Source organism: Pelobates fuscus, chromosome 2 (assembly GCF_036172605.1).
Source record: "Pelobates fuscus isolate aPelFus1 chromosome 2, aPelFus1.pri, whole genome shotgun sequence".
In the NCBI taxonomy this organism is placed as follows: Eukaryota; Metazoa; Chordata; class Amphibia; order Anura; family Pelobatidae; genus Pelobates; species Pelobates fuscus.
Window position 1 is genome coordinate 40730116 of NC_086318.1, and position 13893 is coordinate 40744008.

A 13893-nucleotide genomic window follows, 5' to 3' on the forward strand; every position below is an offset into this window, starting at 1 on the left:
GACTTCCAGCGTCACCAGAATCCCCATAGGAAAGCATTGAAAGTATGCGCATCAGGTCTCCCCGAGGGACATCGGTGCTCGATTCAGGTAAGTTACTAAAAAGGTTTTAACCCCTTCAGCACCGCGGGAGGGGGGCTGCGAGGGAGGGGGACCTAATTTGCTTTGTTTTCCTGGCAATATAGAATCCCTTTAAACTTCTAATGGCTAAACAGTCACTAAAAGTCTGTTTATGCTGGACAGGCGTATGCCACCAATTCCTGCAGACATCATTTACAGTCCACCTATGAAAAAAAAACAAAAAACCTCTGAAAATATATGAATCTCACCAGACACTTTGGGTAGAATGCTCTTCTCAACCACAGCAGAAAGAACATTGTTATCAGGGCTGTCCTCAGTGTGTGGTTCAGGATCTTCACTGCTGTAGCAAAACTCTTCTAAATCACGGTACCACTCCAACTTTTCTAGATCAGTGATGTTCTGGACATGGAAAAATATACATCATTTAATATGGTTACCAAATGTATTACCTCTTTGGAGTAAATTTCTTTAACCCGTTAAGGACCAAACTTCTGGAATAAAAGGGAATCATGCCATTTCACACATGTCAAGTGTCCTTAAAGAGTTAAGCCAACTACTCAGCTTGACCATGCAGAAGTATTTATATGGAGCGGACATCAGGATATCATTTAAAAACGTACTGCACACCGAGACGGATACAATATTTTTTTTGTAAATATCGTTTTATTGGAATTTTTCCTTTCATAACAGTGCTCACGCAAGAAAGTCATGTAATAATGTTGTGAGACGCGCGGGTCTCATATGAGAGATACAATGTAAACGTAATGGATCAACAGGTATTAGACTCACAGGTCATAACATGTCTGTGATCTGCCACTTGATTGGTAGGTGAGGTCCTCCATGGAGCGAAGTATTATTTGGAACCAGAGGGTTAGGGGTGTAGTGCGCTCTTGTTTCCAAAAGAGGGGGATCAGGCTCTTATCTACATTAAGGATTCTGATTGTCAAGGACTTTTTATAGACTGAAGTCTGGATTTTGGTGTGGTGCAGCAGCAGTGGTGCTGGGCATCAGTGAGTTTTTGAATCATTTTATAGATCTATTTCCAGAACGGTCGTATCCAGGCACAGCTCCACCGCAGGTGTAGGAGGGTGCCCACCTCCCTAACGCACCTCCAGCAGCACTCATCAATGGATGGGATGATGTGTGTAGGACCTGTGGGGTTTTGTACCAGAGCGACAGTAGTTTATAGGCGGATTCTTGGATCCTGCTTGAGATCGCACAATGGTGCGTTAGGACACATATCTTTTGCCACTGCGCAGGGGTGAAGGTTTCCCCAGGGCAGTCTCCCATTTGCCCATGAAACCAGGAGGTGGTTGCCTCCTCTGTGTCATGAGCAGTCTGTACAAGAAAGAGATCCTGTGCTCTTAGGGGTCCTCGTCCATACAGATGGCCTCTAGAGACGTAAGGGCATGTGTCATGAGTGGCCTTTGGGACATAGAGTAGTAGAATTCCGTCAATTGTTTGTTACAAAACTGTTGCATAAAATTTGGATTCCCTGTGTTCAGTATTAGTGCTATGGGTTTAACTCTATCCTTTTGTAGTATGTGTCTGATTTGTGGTAAGTCCTTCCCAGTTAATCTTTGAATGGCTTTCGTTTCCAGGCCCGGTGGGAAGGCCAGGTTATACATTATAGGTTAGAGGGGCGAAGGGAAGAAGGTGAGCTCCAGCTTTGGGGTCTAAGTGTGCCAGACTTGAAGTGTTGATTGTATAAGGGGGTTTTGGGATGCTAATCTTGCCCCTATTAGTGGATCTAGCCATGGCAGCAGCGACATCGGTCTACCCATTTGTATGGCCTCTAACTACTGCCAGAGTTTATAAAATTATTATTATTATTACTGGTATTTATATAGCGCCAGCATATTCCGTAGCGCTTTACAATATTACTCCCCTCTTAGACCACTCCACCACCCTCTGTATGTGTGTGGCCTTGTAATAGAGGTGGAAGTCTGGTAGCGCTAGCACACCCTCGGATTTCGGCAGTGTGAGGACATCATACTTAATGCACAGGCGGGATCTCCGCCACACAAACATCAGGATCAGGGTTTGCAGTGAGTGAAAAAAGCTTTTGGGATTGATATCTGTAGGGCCTGAAAAAGGTATAGGACCCGTGGTAGGAGATTCATCCTGATGATCCCCACTCTGCCAAACCAAGTGATGTGCAGCAAAGACCATTTCCTGAGTTCCCTCTCTACTCTCAAGAGTAGCTGCTGGAGGTTTGCTTGGCATAGTTGGGTCGGGTCCCGTGTCATCCATATTCCAAGATATTTCAGTGAGGTGTCTGTCCATTTGAAGGGATATCGCTGTTTGAGTTGTCTGATCTGTTGTGTCGGCAGGGATGTGTGTAGTATTGTGGATTTAGAGCAGTTGATCTTAAAATTCAAAAAGGCGCTATAGACATCGAATTCCGTCATAATGTGTGGTAGAGAGTGGGTCGGGTGTGTTACAAAGAATGAGAGATCGTCCGCATATGCGGCGACACAATGTTCTGTTTTTCCTACTGTTACTCCTGCGATGCCAGGATTATGTCGGACCGCGTTGAGGAAGGATTCGAGGGCAAGGACGAAGAGCAGGGGCGACAGAGGGTATCCCTGCCTGGTGCTGTTACGTATGGGGAATCATTCTGTAAGGGCTCCGTTAATGCACAGTTGAGCTGACGCGGTGGAGTAGAGGGCTCTGATCCAGCATAGCATGTTTGGGCCCATGCCTGTTGCCTGGAGTACTGCAAATAGGACGTTCCAACCCACCCTGTCGAAGGCTTTCACCACGTCTGTGGAGAGTAGGAGAAAGCTGTTCAATGCTGTCCACATGTGATGGAGCAAGGCCAGTGCCCTGATCGTGTTGTCCCGAGCCTCTCTCGGGGGATACAATAATAATGCCAGATTGAGGCATGCAGTTGGTTAAAATACATTCTTAAGCATTTAATAGCTTTGCATTAAAAAGTTTCCCTGTTTTTTGGTACTTATCGTAATGAGAAACCCAGTAATGTAAAAGTAACTGACGGCTAAGCAGCACAACAAGACTATGACTATTTTATCCTTCTGCCACACACTGGCTTACAGAGCAGTATCATAGGTAGGACGAGAAACAGCTCTGGGGAGCAAAAGAGTGACACTATTGTTGTATCTGGCCATCCTTTTATGTGTGTATTTGCTTGACATAAAATGTGACAATAAAAAAGGATTTGTAGTGGAGCGCTGATTCAATATAGATAAAGGAGATTGGGGTAAATAGATAGGAAACCTAACAACCTATATAATAAACGGCAGATGCATAAAATAAAATAAACCCCTCTCTCAAAAGGTCTTGAAACTGACCTTATTTATACACTCAAATTGAGTAAAAAATATACATTTATTGATAAAATGCAGACAAATATATCACAGAAAAGAAACAATCACTTTTGCATATGAAAATATGTCTATGAAAAATAGCTAAAAAACAGCCGCATAAAAAATGATAATATTAAAGTCCAGACCTTATTTGAATGCTCGGCGTCCCGAGTTAGCAAAGATGTATACTGCTGAAAAAAATATCAAATAACAGTCCTCTTTATACTCCAGATGCTGGCTGATATCAGACCTCTCCAAACGCGTTTCTCCGCTTCGGCGGCTTTTTCAATGGATGAGGTCTGTGTCTCTGCGTTCTCTTTATATAGCAGTTTTGCCGACAATCATTTGCACACGGCAAATCCAAAACTACGATGTATACTACAAAGTTGACTTCTATGTAACTAGTTAGTTCCTAAGTGTTAGTGCTTGATTGCGCAAAAAATAGTTACTTATTATAGGCAGCATATAACCATTGCTATTCTCTATTTACTTTTGTTACCATAGTAACCCCGCCTGATCGGGTTTAAATACAACTGCCGTTTCTCATATTTACAGGCATGAAAAAGAAAGTAAAATAACGTAAGATTTTCTAAATTAAACAGGGAGTCAATGATTGTAAATACATAATCTCGTAGTTAAAGTGTATCCAAATTCCATAACTGGAGAATTCGGCACATTAGATTACTTTACTTTATTTACTCATGTCACCAAGGTAACACTTGTCTCAGTAAGTGAAAAGAACCTTTCCGTTCTCACCTTAGGGTTTTTTAATGTTTTGTATCAGAAAAGTGGGTATCATTAGTCCCACATAATCTATTCTCTAACTATACCGAGACATGATGGCTTGGAACTTTATACTATTAATTTCAAACGGTATAATGAATCAGAATACTTTGTTAACTTCCGTTGCTATATACACAATCCCTAAGTGAGTAAAAGTATAACTCCCATTATCAACTTATAAAAAACAAATAAAAATATGAAAGAGAAATAAGACTAAAAAGGTGCCCTATAAAAGTAGAGATCTCTTTTTTTTTTTTTCCTGCCAGGGCTTAGAACCAACAAACGTGCGACCTATTGTAATCTGTCGATTAACGAAGTAGACAATTTTTAGTGCCAGCCCGTAGTACTCTCGGGAATCCTTATGAAGGCAGAAATTATGATGTTAAAAGACGCGCAGAATTTATTATGTTAACAGACGCGCTGACGCGCAGACTAAGCCTAATCATAGTTTTAAACATACACTTTGAAGTCGACGACTCCAACATAATATGTCAGAACCAATATAGCCAGACGTTTATGTAAAACCAGTTGTTCAGTTTGTACCTACTATGCCAAGAATAATTCCAAGTACTGTTACACCCTAATCTTACTCAACTTAATACTAAAAATGTGCAAGAACTGTTATATACCCCACTGTACTTTATGTTTGCAAAAGCATGTGGATTGCCTTTGGGGTACCGCATGTGCACCATGTTACGTCTATACGCACAACAAAAATAAAGAATTCAAAAAAAAAAAAAAAAGTAGAGATCTCTATTTATAATCCCTTTATATGTATAAAAATAAGAATGATTCTATATAGCAAACTAATATTAAAAAATTATATTCAAAACAGACACAAAAAATCTTATGTTAGCACTTCTGCTGCCACTTCTAGATATAGATGCATATGGGATTGAAGATGTTACATGCCATTAACTTTAATAAAAAATGGAAATTTAAAGGGGGATTCATCCCAAAAAATGACACAGCTCAAATTCGGCATTCAAACCCTTAGGCTGCAGCGTATCAAGTTGATATATCCATTTCATCTCAGTGATGCCCAGTTGTTTAGTATGGTCTCCTCCTCTCCAGTTTTTATTTACTCTACATATCCCCTTAAAGTTCAAAAGGCTCATATCCGAATTATGTATTTGTTTAAAATGGGCTGATACTGAATGTTGCATATATCCCTTCTTTATATTCAACATATGTTCCCTAATTCTGATGTACAGTTGCCTTTTTGTCCTTCCTACGTACTGGAGTCCACATGGGCACTCCAGTACATATATCACGTTAGTGCTTTGGCAGGTAATATGTTCTTTTATTTTAAAAGATTCCATCTTGCTAGTGACTTCAAATACTCCTTTTGTGTGTTTCTGCTTGCTTTCTTTACACGCTATACAGTCCAAACAATAGAAGAATCCATTTTTCTTTGTTGTGATTATGGTGTTCTTTCTTTTTACATGTTTATTAGTTATTTTCCTTCGTAAGTTCGGTGCACCCCTAAAGATGATCCTTGGTCTTTCCGGTAACATACTAGCCAGGATTTTATCTTTTTTCAATAGATGCCAGTGTCTTGTAAGTATCTTTTTTAGTTGTAAGTTTTCTTTGTTGTAATTCAGAATTATTGCTGGAAATACTTCTCCTGATTCTGTTGCGTTTGATTTATCCTTAATTTTCAATAGGTTAGTTCGGTCTAGATGATCCACTCTACTCAATGCCTCATCTATTTCATTCTCTTGGTATTTTTTTAACATAAACTTTTTCTTTACTACTTCCGCTTGTTCCCTGTAGATTTCAGAGTCTGTACAGTTCCGTCTCAAGCGTCTAAATTCATTGTAAGGTACATTCTTAAGCCATAACGGTAGATGACAACTCTCTTTAAGGATGAAGCTGTTCACGTCAACTTCTTTGAAGTGCGTTTTCGTTTTGAGTGTACCGGAATCAACATAGATGATAAGATCAAGGAATACTACCTGTGTCTTACTGTAGGTGGTGTTGAGTTTAACTCCCCATGTGTTCTTATTAATATATTCTAAGAACTTTTGTAGGTCTTCCATTTCTCCTTCCCATATGAAAAAAACATCATCGATGTATCTTTTATACTTGTGTACATTATTATTCCAGGGATGTTCATTCCAGATGTAATTGTCTTCCCAGTTTCCCATGAATAAGTTAGCGAAACTGGGGGCAAATTTCGTCCCCATGGCTGTGCCCTTCTTTTGGAGGTAAAACTGATCTTCAAACAGAAAATAATTGTTCTTCAAAATAAAAGTGATGCCCTCTATTATAAATGAGATTTGATTATCCTCCAGTTCTCCATATTTTCTTAGTGAATTACTCACGGAATCGCAGCCTTGTTTGTGATCAATGATCGTATATAATGAAGTTACATCCGTAGATACAAGGATGTAGTTGTCTTGCCAGGAGATGGAATCTAGTTCCCTAATCATCTGTGTAGTGTCCTTAAGGTGTGACTTTACCTTGGACACATATGGTTGCAAGAATGAGTCTATGTACTGAGACAAATTAGATGTAATCGAGTTGATCCCTGATATTATTGGCCGGCCAGGTGGTGCCTGGAGATCTTTATGGATCTTAGGTAAGAAATAAAAAGTGGGGGTTCTTGGGAAGGGAATGGAGAGGAATCTATATTCGGACTCTTTTAGAATTCCGATATCTCTGGCATTGTCCAGCATAATTTTGAGTCTGTCCTTTATTCCATTCAATGGATCACTAGATAATTTCCCGTAAGTATCGGGTTCTTCTAGTAACCTAGTGGCTTCTTTTGTGTAGTATTCGCTTGACATGATGACTATCCCCCCACCTTTGTCTGCTGGTTTGATGCAGATTTTTTCATTATCAGTTAAATCCTTTATCGCTTCTCTCTCTTTCTTTGTCAAGTTGTTCTTTGGGTAGTGCTTCTTTTTCATTTTCCTTATGTCATCAGTCACTAATTCTTCATACATTTCCATTGCGGCAGAAACCTGATTCACAGGATAAAATGTAGAGTTGGGTTTTAATTGGCTGTGTTGAAACTTACTCACAGACTCTTCTTTCGCTGGGAAATCCGGCAGCTGTTTAAAATGCTTTTTAATGCTTAGTTTTCTTACAAACCTTTTTACATCAATGGTTGCTTCGAATTTATTCACATGCGCTGTAGGTGCAAATTTTAATCCTTTATTCAGTGCTGTGATGTGGTGGGGTAATAGTGGTATTCCTGCAAGGTTAAATATCCCTACTGGATGTCCTTCCTGTTCTTTTTCTTGTTTGTCCATTGCTCTTCTTCCTCCTCTATTTCTTCTAGATGTGGTTCTTTTCTTTTTGTTCTTCTTGGTGTCAACGGATGGAACCATGTGGTTATCTCTCTGGTGTTCCTTCCTAAAAAAAACGCCTCTCTTGTGCTATTATGTACCTCTGCTTGTACTGTAACGTTATTTACTCTTGCGGGAATCTCCGCCATTTCCAATTGTCGTCTTTCGGAAGTTTTGTCAGTTTCTCTACCAATATTCCCTCTTACAGAGTTTTCCATATTATCTGTACGTCTTCTACTTTCAATCATCTTCTCATTTGCTTTGTCTCTATTATTACCATATGGTGTCTTTCTCTTAACAGGATTGACGTTATGTGACATTCTGTAGTTTCTTCTATCATGACCTGCTGGACCTCTAAGGTCTTCACATTCTATATTCTGTGTATCCTTCATCTCCGATGTCTTTTTAACTCTTTGTGACTCTCTTCCCCTCACTTGGTGTTACCGGAAAGACCAAGGATCATCTTTAGGGGTGCACCGAACTTACGAAGGAAAATAACTAATAAACATGTAAAAAGAAAGAACACCATAATCACAACAAAGAAAAATGGATTCTTCTATTGTTTGGACTGTATAGCGTGTAAAGAAAGCAAGCAGAAACACACAAAAGGAGTATTTGAAGTCACTAGCAAGATGGAATCTTTTAAAATAAAAGAACATATTACCTGCCAAAGCACTAACGTGATATATGTACTGGAGTGCCCATGTGGACTCCAGTACGTAGGAAGGACAAAAAGGCAACTGTACATCAGAATTAGGGAACATATGTTGAATATAAAGAAGGGATATATGCAACATTCAGTATCAGCCCATTTTAAACAAATACATAATTCGGATATGAGCCTTTTGAACTTTAAGGGGATATGTAGAGTAAATAAAAACTGGAGAGGAGGAGACCATACTAAACAACTGGGCATCACTGAGATGAAATGGATATATCAACTTGATACGCTGCAGCCTAAGGGTTTGAATGCCGAATTTGAGCTGTGTCATTTTTTGGGATGAATCCCCCTTTAAATTTCCATTTTTTATTAAAGTTAATGGCATGTAACATCTTCAATCCCATATGCATCTATATCTAGAAGTGGCAGCAGAAGTGCTAACATAAGATTTTTTGTGTCTGTTTTGAATATAATTTTTTAATATTAGTTTGCTATATAGAATCATTCTTATTTTTATACATATAAAGGGATTATAAATAGAGATCTCTACTTTTATAGGGCACCTTTTTAGTCTTATTTCTCTTTCATATTTTTATTTGTTTTTTATAAGTTGATAATGGGAGTTATACTTTTACTCACTTAGGGATTGTGTATATAGCAACGGAAGTTAACAAAGTATTCTGATTCATTATACCGTTTGAAATTAATAGTATAAAGTTCCAAGCCATCATGTCTCGGTATAGTTAGAGAATAGATTATGTGGGACTAGTGATACCCACTTTTCTGATACAAAACATTAAAAAACCCTAAGGTGAGAACGGAAAGGTTCTTTTCACTTACTGAGACAAGTGTTACCTTGGTGACATGAGTAAATAAAGTAAAGTAATCTAATGTGCCGAATTCTCCAGTTATGGAATTTGGATACACTTTAACTACGAGATTATGTATTTACAATCATTGACTCCCTGTTTAATTTAGAAAATCTTACGTTATTTTACTTTCTTTTTCATGCCTGTAAATATGAGAAACGGCAGTTGTATTTAAACCCGATCAGGCGGGGTTACTATGGTAACAAAAGTAAATAGAGAATAGCAATGGTTATATGCTGCCTATAATAAGTAACTATTTTTTGAGCAATCAAGCACTAACACTTAGGAACTAACTAGTTACATAGAAGTCAACTTTGTAGTATACATCGTAGTTTTGGATTTGCCGTGTGCAAATGATTGTCGGCAAAACTGCTATATAAAGAGAACGCAGAGACACAGACCTCATCCATTGAAAAAGCCGCCGAAGCGGAGAAACGCGTTTGGAGAGGTCTGATATCAGCCAGCATCTGGAGTATAAAGAGGACTGTTATTTGATATTTTTTTCAGCAGTATACATCTTTGCTAACTCGGGACGCCGAGCATTCAAATAAGGTCTGGACTTTAATATTATCATTTTTTATGCGGCTGTTTTTTAGCTATTTTTCATAGACATATTTTCATATGCAAAAGTGATTGTTTCTTTTCTGTGATATATTTGTCTGCATTTTATCAATAAATGTATATTTTTTACTCAATTTGAGTGTATAAATAAGGTCAGTTTCAAGACCTTTTGAGAGAGGGGTTTATTTTATTTTATGCAAAATGTGACAATAGATAGATAATCCAGCCAATGTTACCTCCAACAGCCTCAAAGGATCAACCTCCAACAGACACATTATATATTAAACTTTTTCTTCTGAAACAGTAAAAAAATTCAGACAAATACATTCTAGAAATGGTTTTCCTGGCACTAAGATCACGCACTTAGATGGTTCATGCAAGACTCTTACCTCTAGTGGATTCCAGTCTAAAAGATGCACCCTAATAAGTGGGTTTAGTAGTTTGGGGATGCATAAGCTAATGTAAGCATCATAATAGGACTCTGGAAATCTCTGTCTCCACTCCTGAAATTTGGACAAGGCGTTCTTTATCCGGTGAAAGTCTTCATGAACGTCTTCAAACAGATCTTTACTCTCAAATAGGACTCGAGCTGTAAAATGAACAACACATTTACACTATTTACTTTTTTGTACTGGAATGTTAAATAGATTGCATTATAAAGAAAGATATTGTGCTCAAACATAAATCAAAAACAGTGGGAAAGGATTTAAACAGCCAATTGCGTCACTGTAAAAGTTTCTTCATGGTTCCTACTCTGACGTAACGCAACAGAAGATAGCGCGTATATATTGAGTCAGGCCGGGTGATGCGAGTGCAAAACCCATTCCAACTATTATTCACTCACCAGCTGCACATGGGTGAGATTTAAAAAAAAAAATCTGTACTTTTGTAAATTAACATTGTTTACTAACCCCTGGTTAGTAAGCAGACAACCAGTCCTGCTACTTTTCTTTTGGTTAGCTCAGTGGACCTAAACTCAAGAGGCAGTAATTGCCCAGAGCACCTGCCTTGCAAAGACCTCTCATCGAGCTGCCTTAGGAAGTCTGTAATTGGACAGCCACAGAATGCCTGGGTGGGGCTAGAAGGGTGTAGAGAGGGCTTTCAGATGTTTCAAACAAGAGATCTGCAGATTATGCTAGCGTTTTTTTACAAATACCCCCAATGACAAAAATACATTAATAAATGCATGCATGTTTTCTTTGTAGGTATATCTGTTAAGAGATATATAGTTTTTTTTATTTGGGTAGAGGAGTGTCCCTTTCAGATACCTCTACTTTCTTTGAAAGAAGTTTCATCTTCAGAGGGCATCTCATCATCACTAGACATGCCTTCACAGTGATCATTTATCCCCAAGAGCTCACGTTTCTTCCACCTTCTGTTCCTGTAAAGGAAGTGGCATAACATGCATTATATCCAGTTTGTATTATTGCAAAAATTACTAGAAATGAAAATTAACGTAGAATGCTCAATGCACGGTAGCTGTCGTTACTGTAGCAATATTAAGCGTTGCTCCTTCTACAAAAATACATCTGAGTTTCTTATCAGACAGATCTAGTTAAAGACAATATTGCAAAAAATATGCATTTACAGTAGATTTGCGATATTTAAATAACAACTAATAATAATTTATAAAATATAAAGTAAAAACATGCAGTTAGATACAAACTTCTTTTTTTATCAATAAGTTGGAAAGGCTGTAAGTCCCAGGGATTTGTGTCTGTGAGAAATTTCAGTGAAATAGTATCTGTCGTTATGCATAAAATTATTTCAGCCAGAACAAAATACCAATGAGACAACTGAGCCAAACCAGAAAAGTAAACAGTCATAAAAGTGGTTTACACAAAGGCCACAAGTGCACTACAATTCTCTATCTTCCACTATTGTTCATACAAGTCTCACAGTGAAAAGACACAAATTAATGGAGAATAAAAAGCCACAATTCTGTCCTGATTGTTTTCCTGTATTTTATAAAAACTTGAGCTTCACACGGTAAAAGTCCTTGATACGGACTGAAATATTGATTGGTATTGTTGATACGGCACAATAAAGCAGAATCATTTATATCTAAATTCAATAATAATGCTGCTATTGCTGGTTGATTTTATAGCACTAATTTGGAAGAAGAACACGGTTACAATTTGCCTATTTGCTATTTGTACTCCTTGATCCCTAAATAAACTGCACGTTTGATACACAAATGTACCACCTTGTCAACAGTACTCCCCCTGCCCAAATAAAAAAAAAAAAAACATGGCACCTTCTTAAATCTGAATCTTCCAGCACACCTTTCGTTGCATCTTCAATGTCTGTATTTTTTCCTGTTAAATAAAAAAGGAAACTGAAGTAAGAGGCTAAATAGATTTTTAACATGCTAATGTGCTAAAAGGAACACGCTATGCACCATAACCACTGCATAAGGCTTATAGTTTGCATTTGTATTTAGGGTTCCTCCTGATGGCATGCCCTACTCCTTCTCTTCTGGTTTTCAGAGACCCGGAAGCTCCTCCGAGTGGCTTCCGTTATCTCTTCTAAGCTAAGCTGTAGGGTGCAGCTGTAAACTGCTGAACAGTAAATTAGCTAAACTCTATACTGCTGGTCTTGGCTCAGACCAGACCGGATCTTCTTGAGGCCTGAATTGGCACCCCATAGATCTCAGGTAAAAAGTAAAAACAGAAAACAAGATATAAAGTACAATATAAAATACACATGCAACGCAGCAGGCTTGAGTTGTGGGAGGGACTATCTAACTTTAAACATCAAGCCGCACTCCCTTCTGAGTTGCCAGTGTCCAAATTTGCCCCATACTCCTCTCCTCAAAACATCAGTTTTGGCACCACTCAACTGACTTGTGCTATCCCCTCTATCTATTCAGCATCCGTCCCAACCCCAAATGTACATATACACATACACACCTCTTGCATGAAAATCCTAAAAACATCCCATAATCCCCTTTCCTAAACAATGTACTTTGGCAACACAGATATGTGATAATAACACTGAGGGGTTCTAGAGACATAAGCCATGACACTGAAGATTGTGATTATTAAATGTCTCACAAACTTGCATATAGGATTATTTTCTCCTAATACACAACTCATTGTTATACATTTATTACATGATCTTTTTGGCTAGAATTAATCTCAAAGCCAAAGGTAGTGTATTAAGATAGTATAGTGAATATGAAAAGGGGAATGATGAGTTATACATTAGAGGTGCAAGAAATATCTCTGAAAACTATGAGTTTAACAAATAAGAGAAATAACCTTGCCACAGAGAATCATTACTCCCTGTCTTCTCTTTCACATGAATAAAGACATTAAAAGAGAAGATAAATATACCTGTACCCCATATTAAGGAATTCTTAGATATACTTACCAGAGAGCTTCTGGAGGACAGCAGACTCGTTGCGGAGGTCGTTTTGCCGGCGATGCAGAAGATCCTTTGCTCTGTTCTCGAATAATGTAAACATCTCACACTCAAGTTTATTAATTTGGATTATCTGTTAGAATAGAAAATGTTTTCATGGTTGGATATATGGTGAAATATTATGGTTTATATAATAAAAATAACAAAGTATTTAAACAGGAAAGGTGCACTTAGCTGTTTAGAGATTCTAACCATGTCCTCGGGTTTAGTTACCAAAAACCTCTTCACGGTAATGAAATGGTCCCTTGCAGTATGACTGCCCAATTCTCTGCTATTTAGATGTTAAATTATCATTTCTGCAGCCCTAGCAACACCTCCCCTGGCTGAGACTCACACAGCCTCCTCTCACATTGAGGAAAAATTAGATCCATTTTGACCCAATATACATTAGGACTTTTTAGATTTTTAGGGAGAGTGGATATCCTAACCTCCATGTTCAGAGAACTGAATTGTTCATAACTCGATTAATGGCTTTGTTTGTGAGATAAGAGAAGTGCAAGGTTATAGTGAATTCTTTACATTAAGCCTTTGATTGGATATTGCCCAGCACAAACAAGAAAGCTTGTGCTGGGCCTAAAGTGTGTTGGGCTGACCCAGCTGCCGAAAGCAAGAAAATGTAAGATTTAGGCACATAGGAAGAAATGTTTAAAAGGAAAAACAAACAAACCAAAAAAAAACAAATAAATTCATATTTTTGTTACAAATTAATGTACAAATGAATAGAAGCAAGAAAATGTGACTGATTTATACATAGACTATGCTAGAGCTTTATTTGGCTAGATCTTTTCTATGTATTTTTAAAATTGTGGGTCAAACAAAGAACTTAACAAAGCAGTACTTTTATTATATAAGTTATAGACTGTTTCCATAGAAAGACCAAGAACATTTGA

General features: G+C 38.0%; 1 protein-coding gene across 3 annotated transcripts in view; it reads right to left on the reverse strand.

Annotated features, from left to right (window-relative positions):
- Positions 1-13893, reverse strand: part of GCFC2 (GC-rich sequence DNA-binding factor 2) — a 38424-nt gene that overhangs the window by 10117 nt on the left and 14414 nt on the right. For all 3 annotated transcript variants that reach the window (XM_063442095.1, XM_063442093.1, XM_063442094.1), the window contains exons 9-13: positions 12953-13076; positions 11835-11895; positions 10846-10958; positions 9967-10166; positions 327-477 (exon numbers count right to left, since the gene is read on the reverse strand). In XM_063442095.1, coding sequence (XP_063298165.1) covers positions 327-477; positions 9967-10166; positions 10846-10958; positions 11835-11895; positions 12953-13076 — 649 coding nt within the window. The remainder of the gene's footprint in view (positions 1-326; positions 478-9966; positions 10167-10845; positions 10959-11834; positions 11896-12952; positions 13077-13893) is intronic.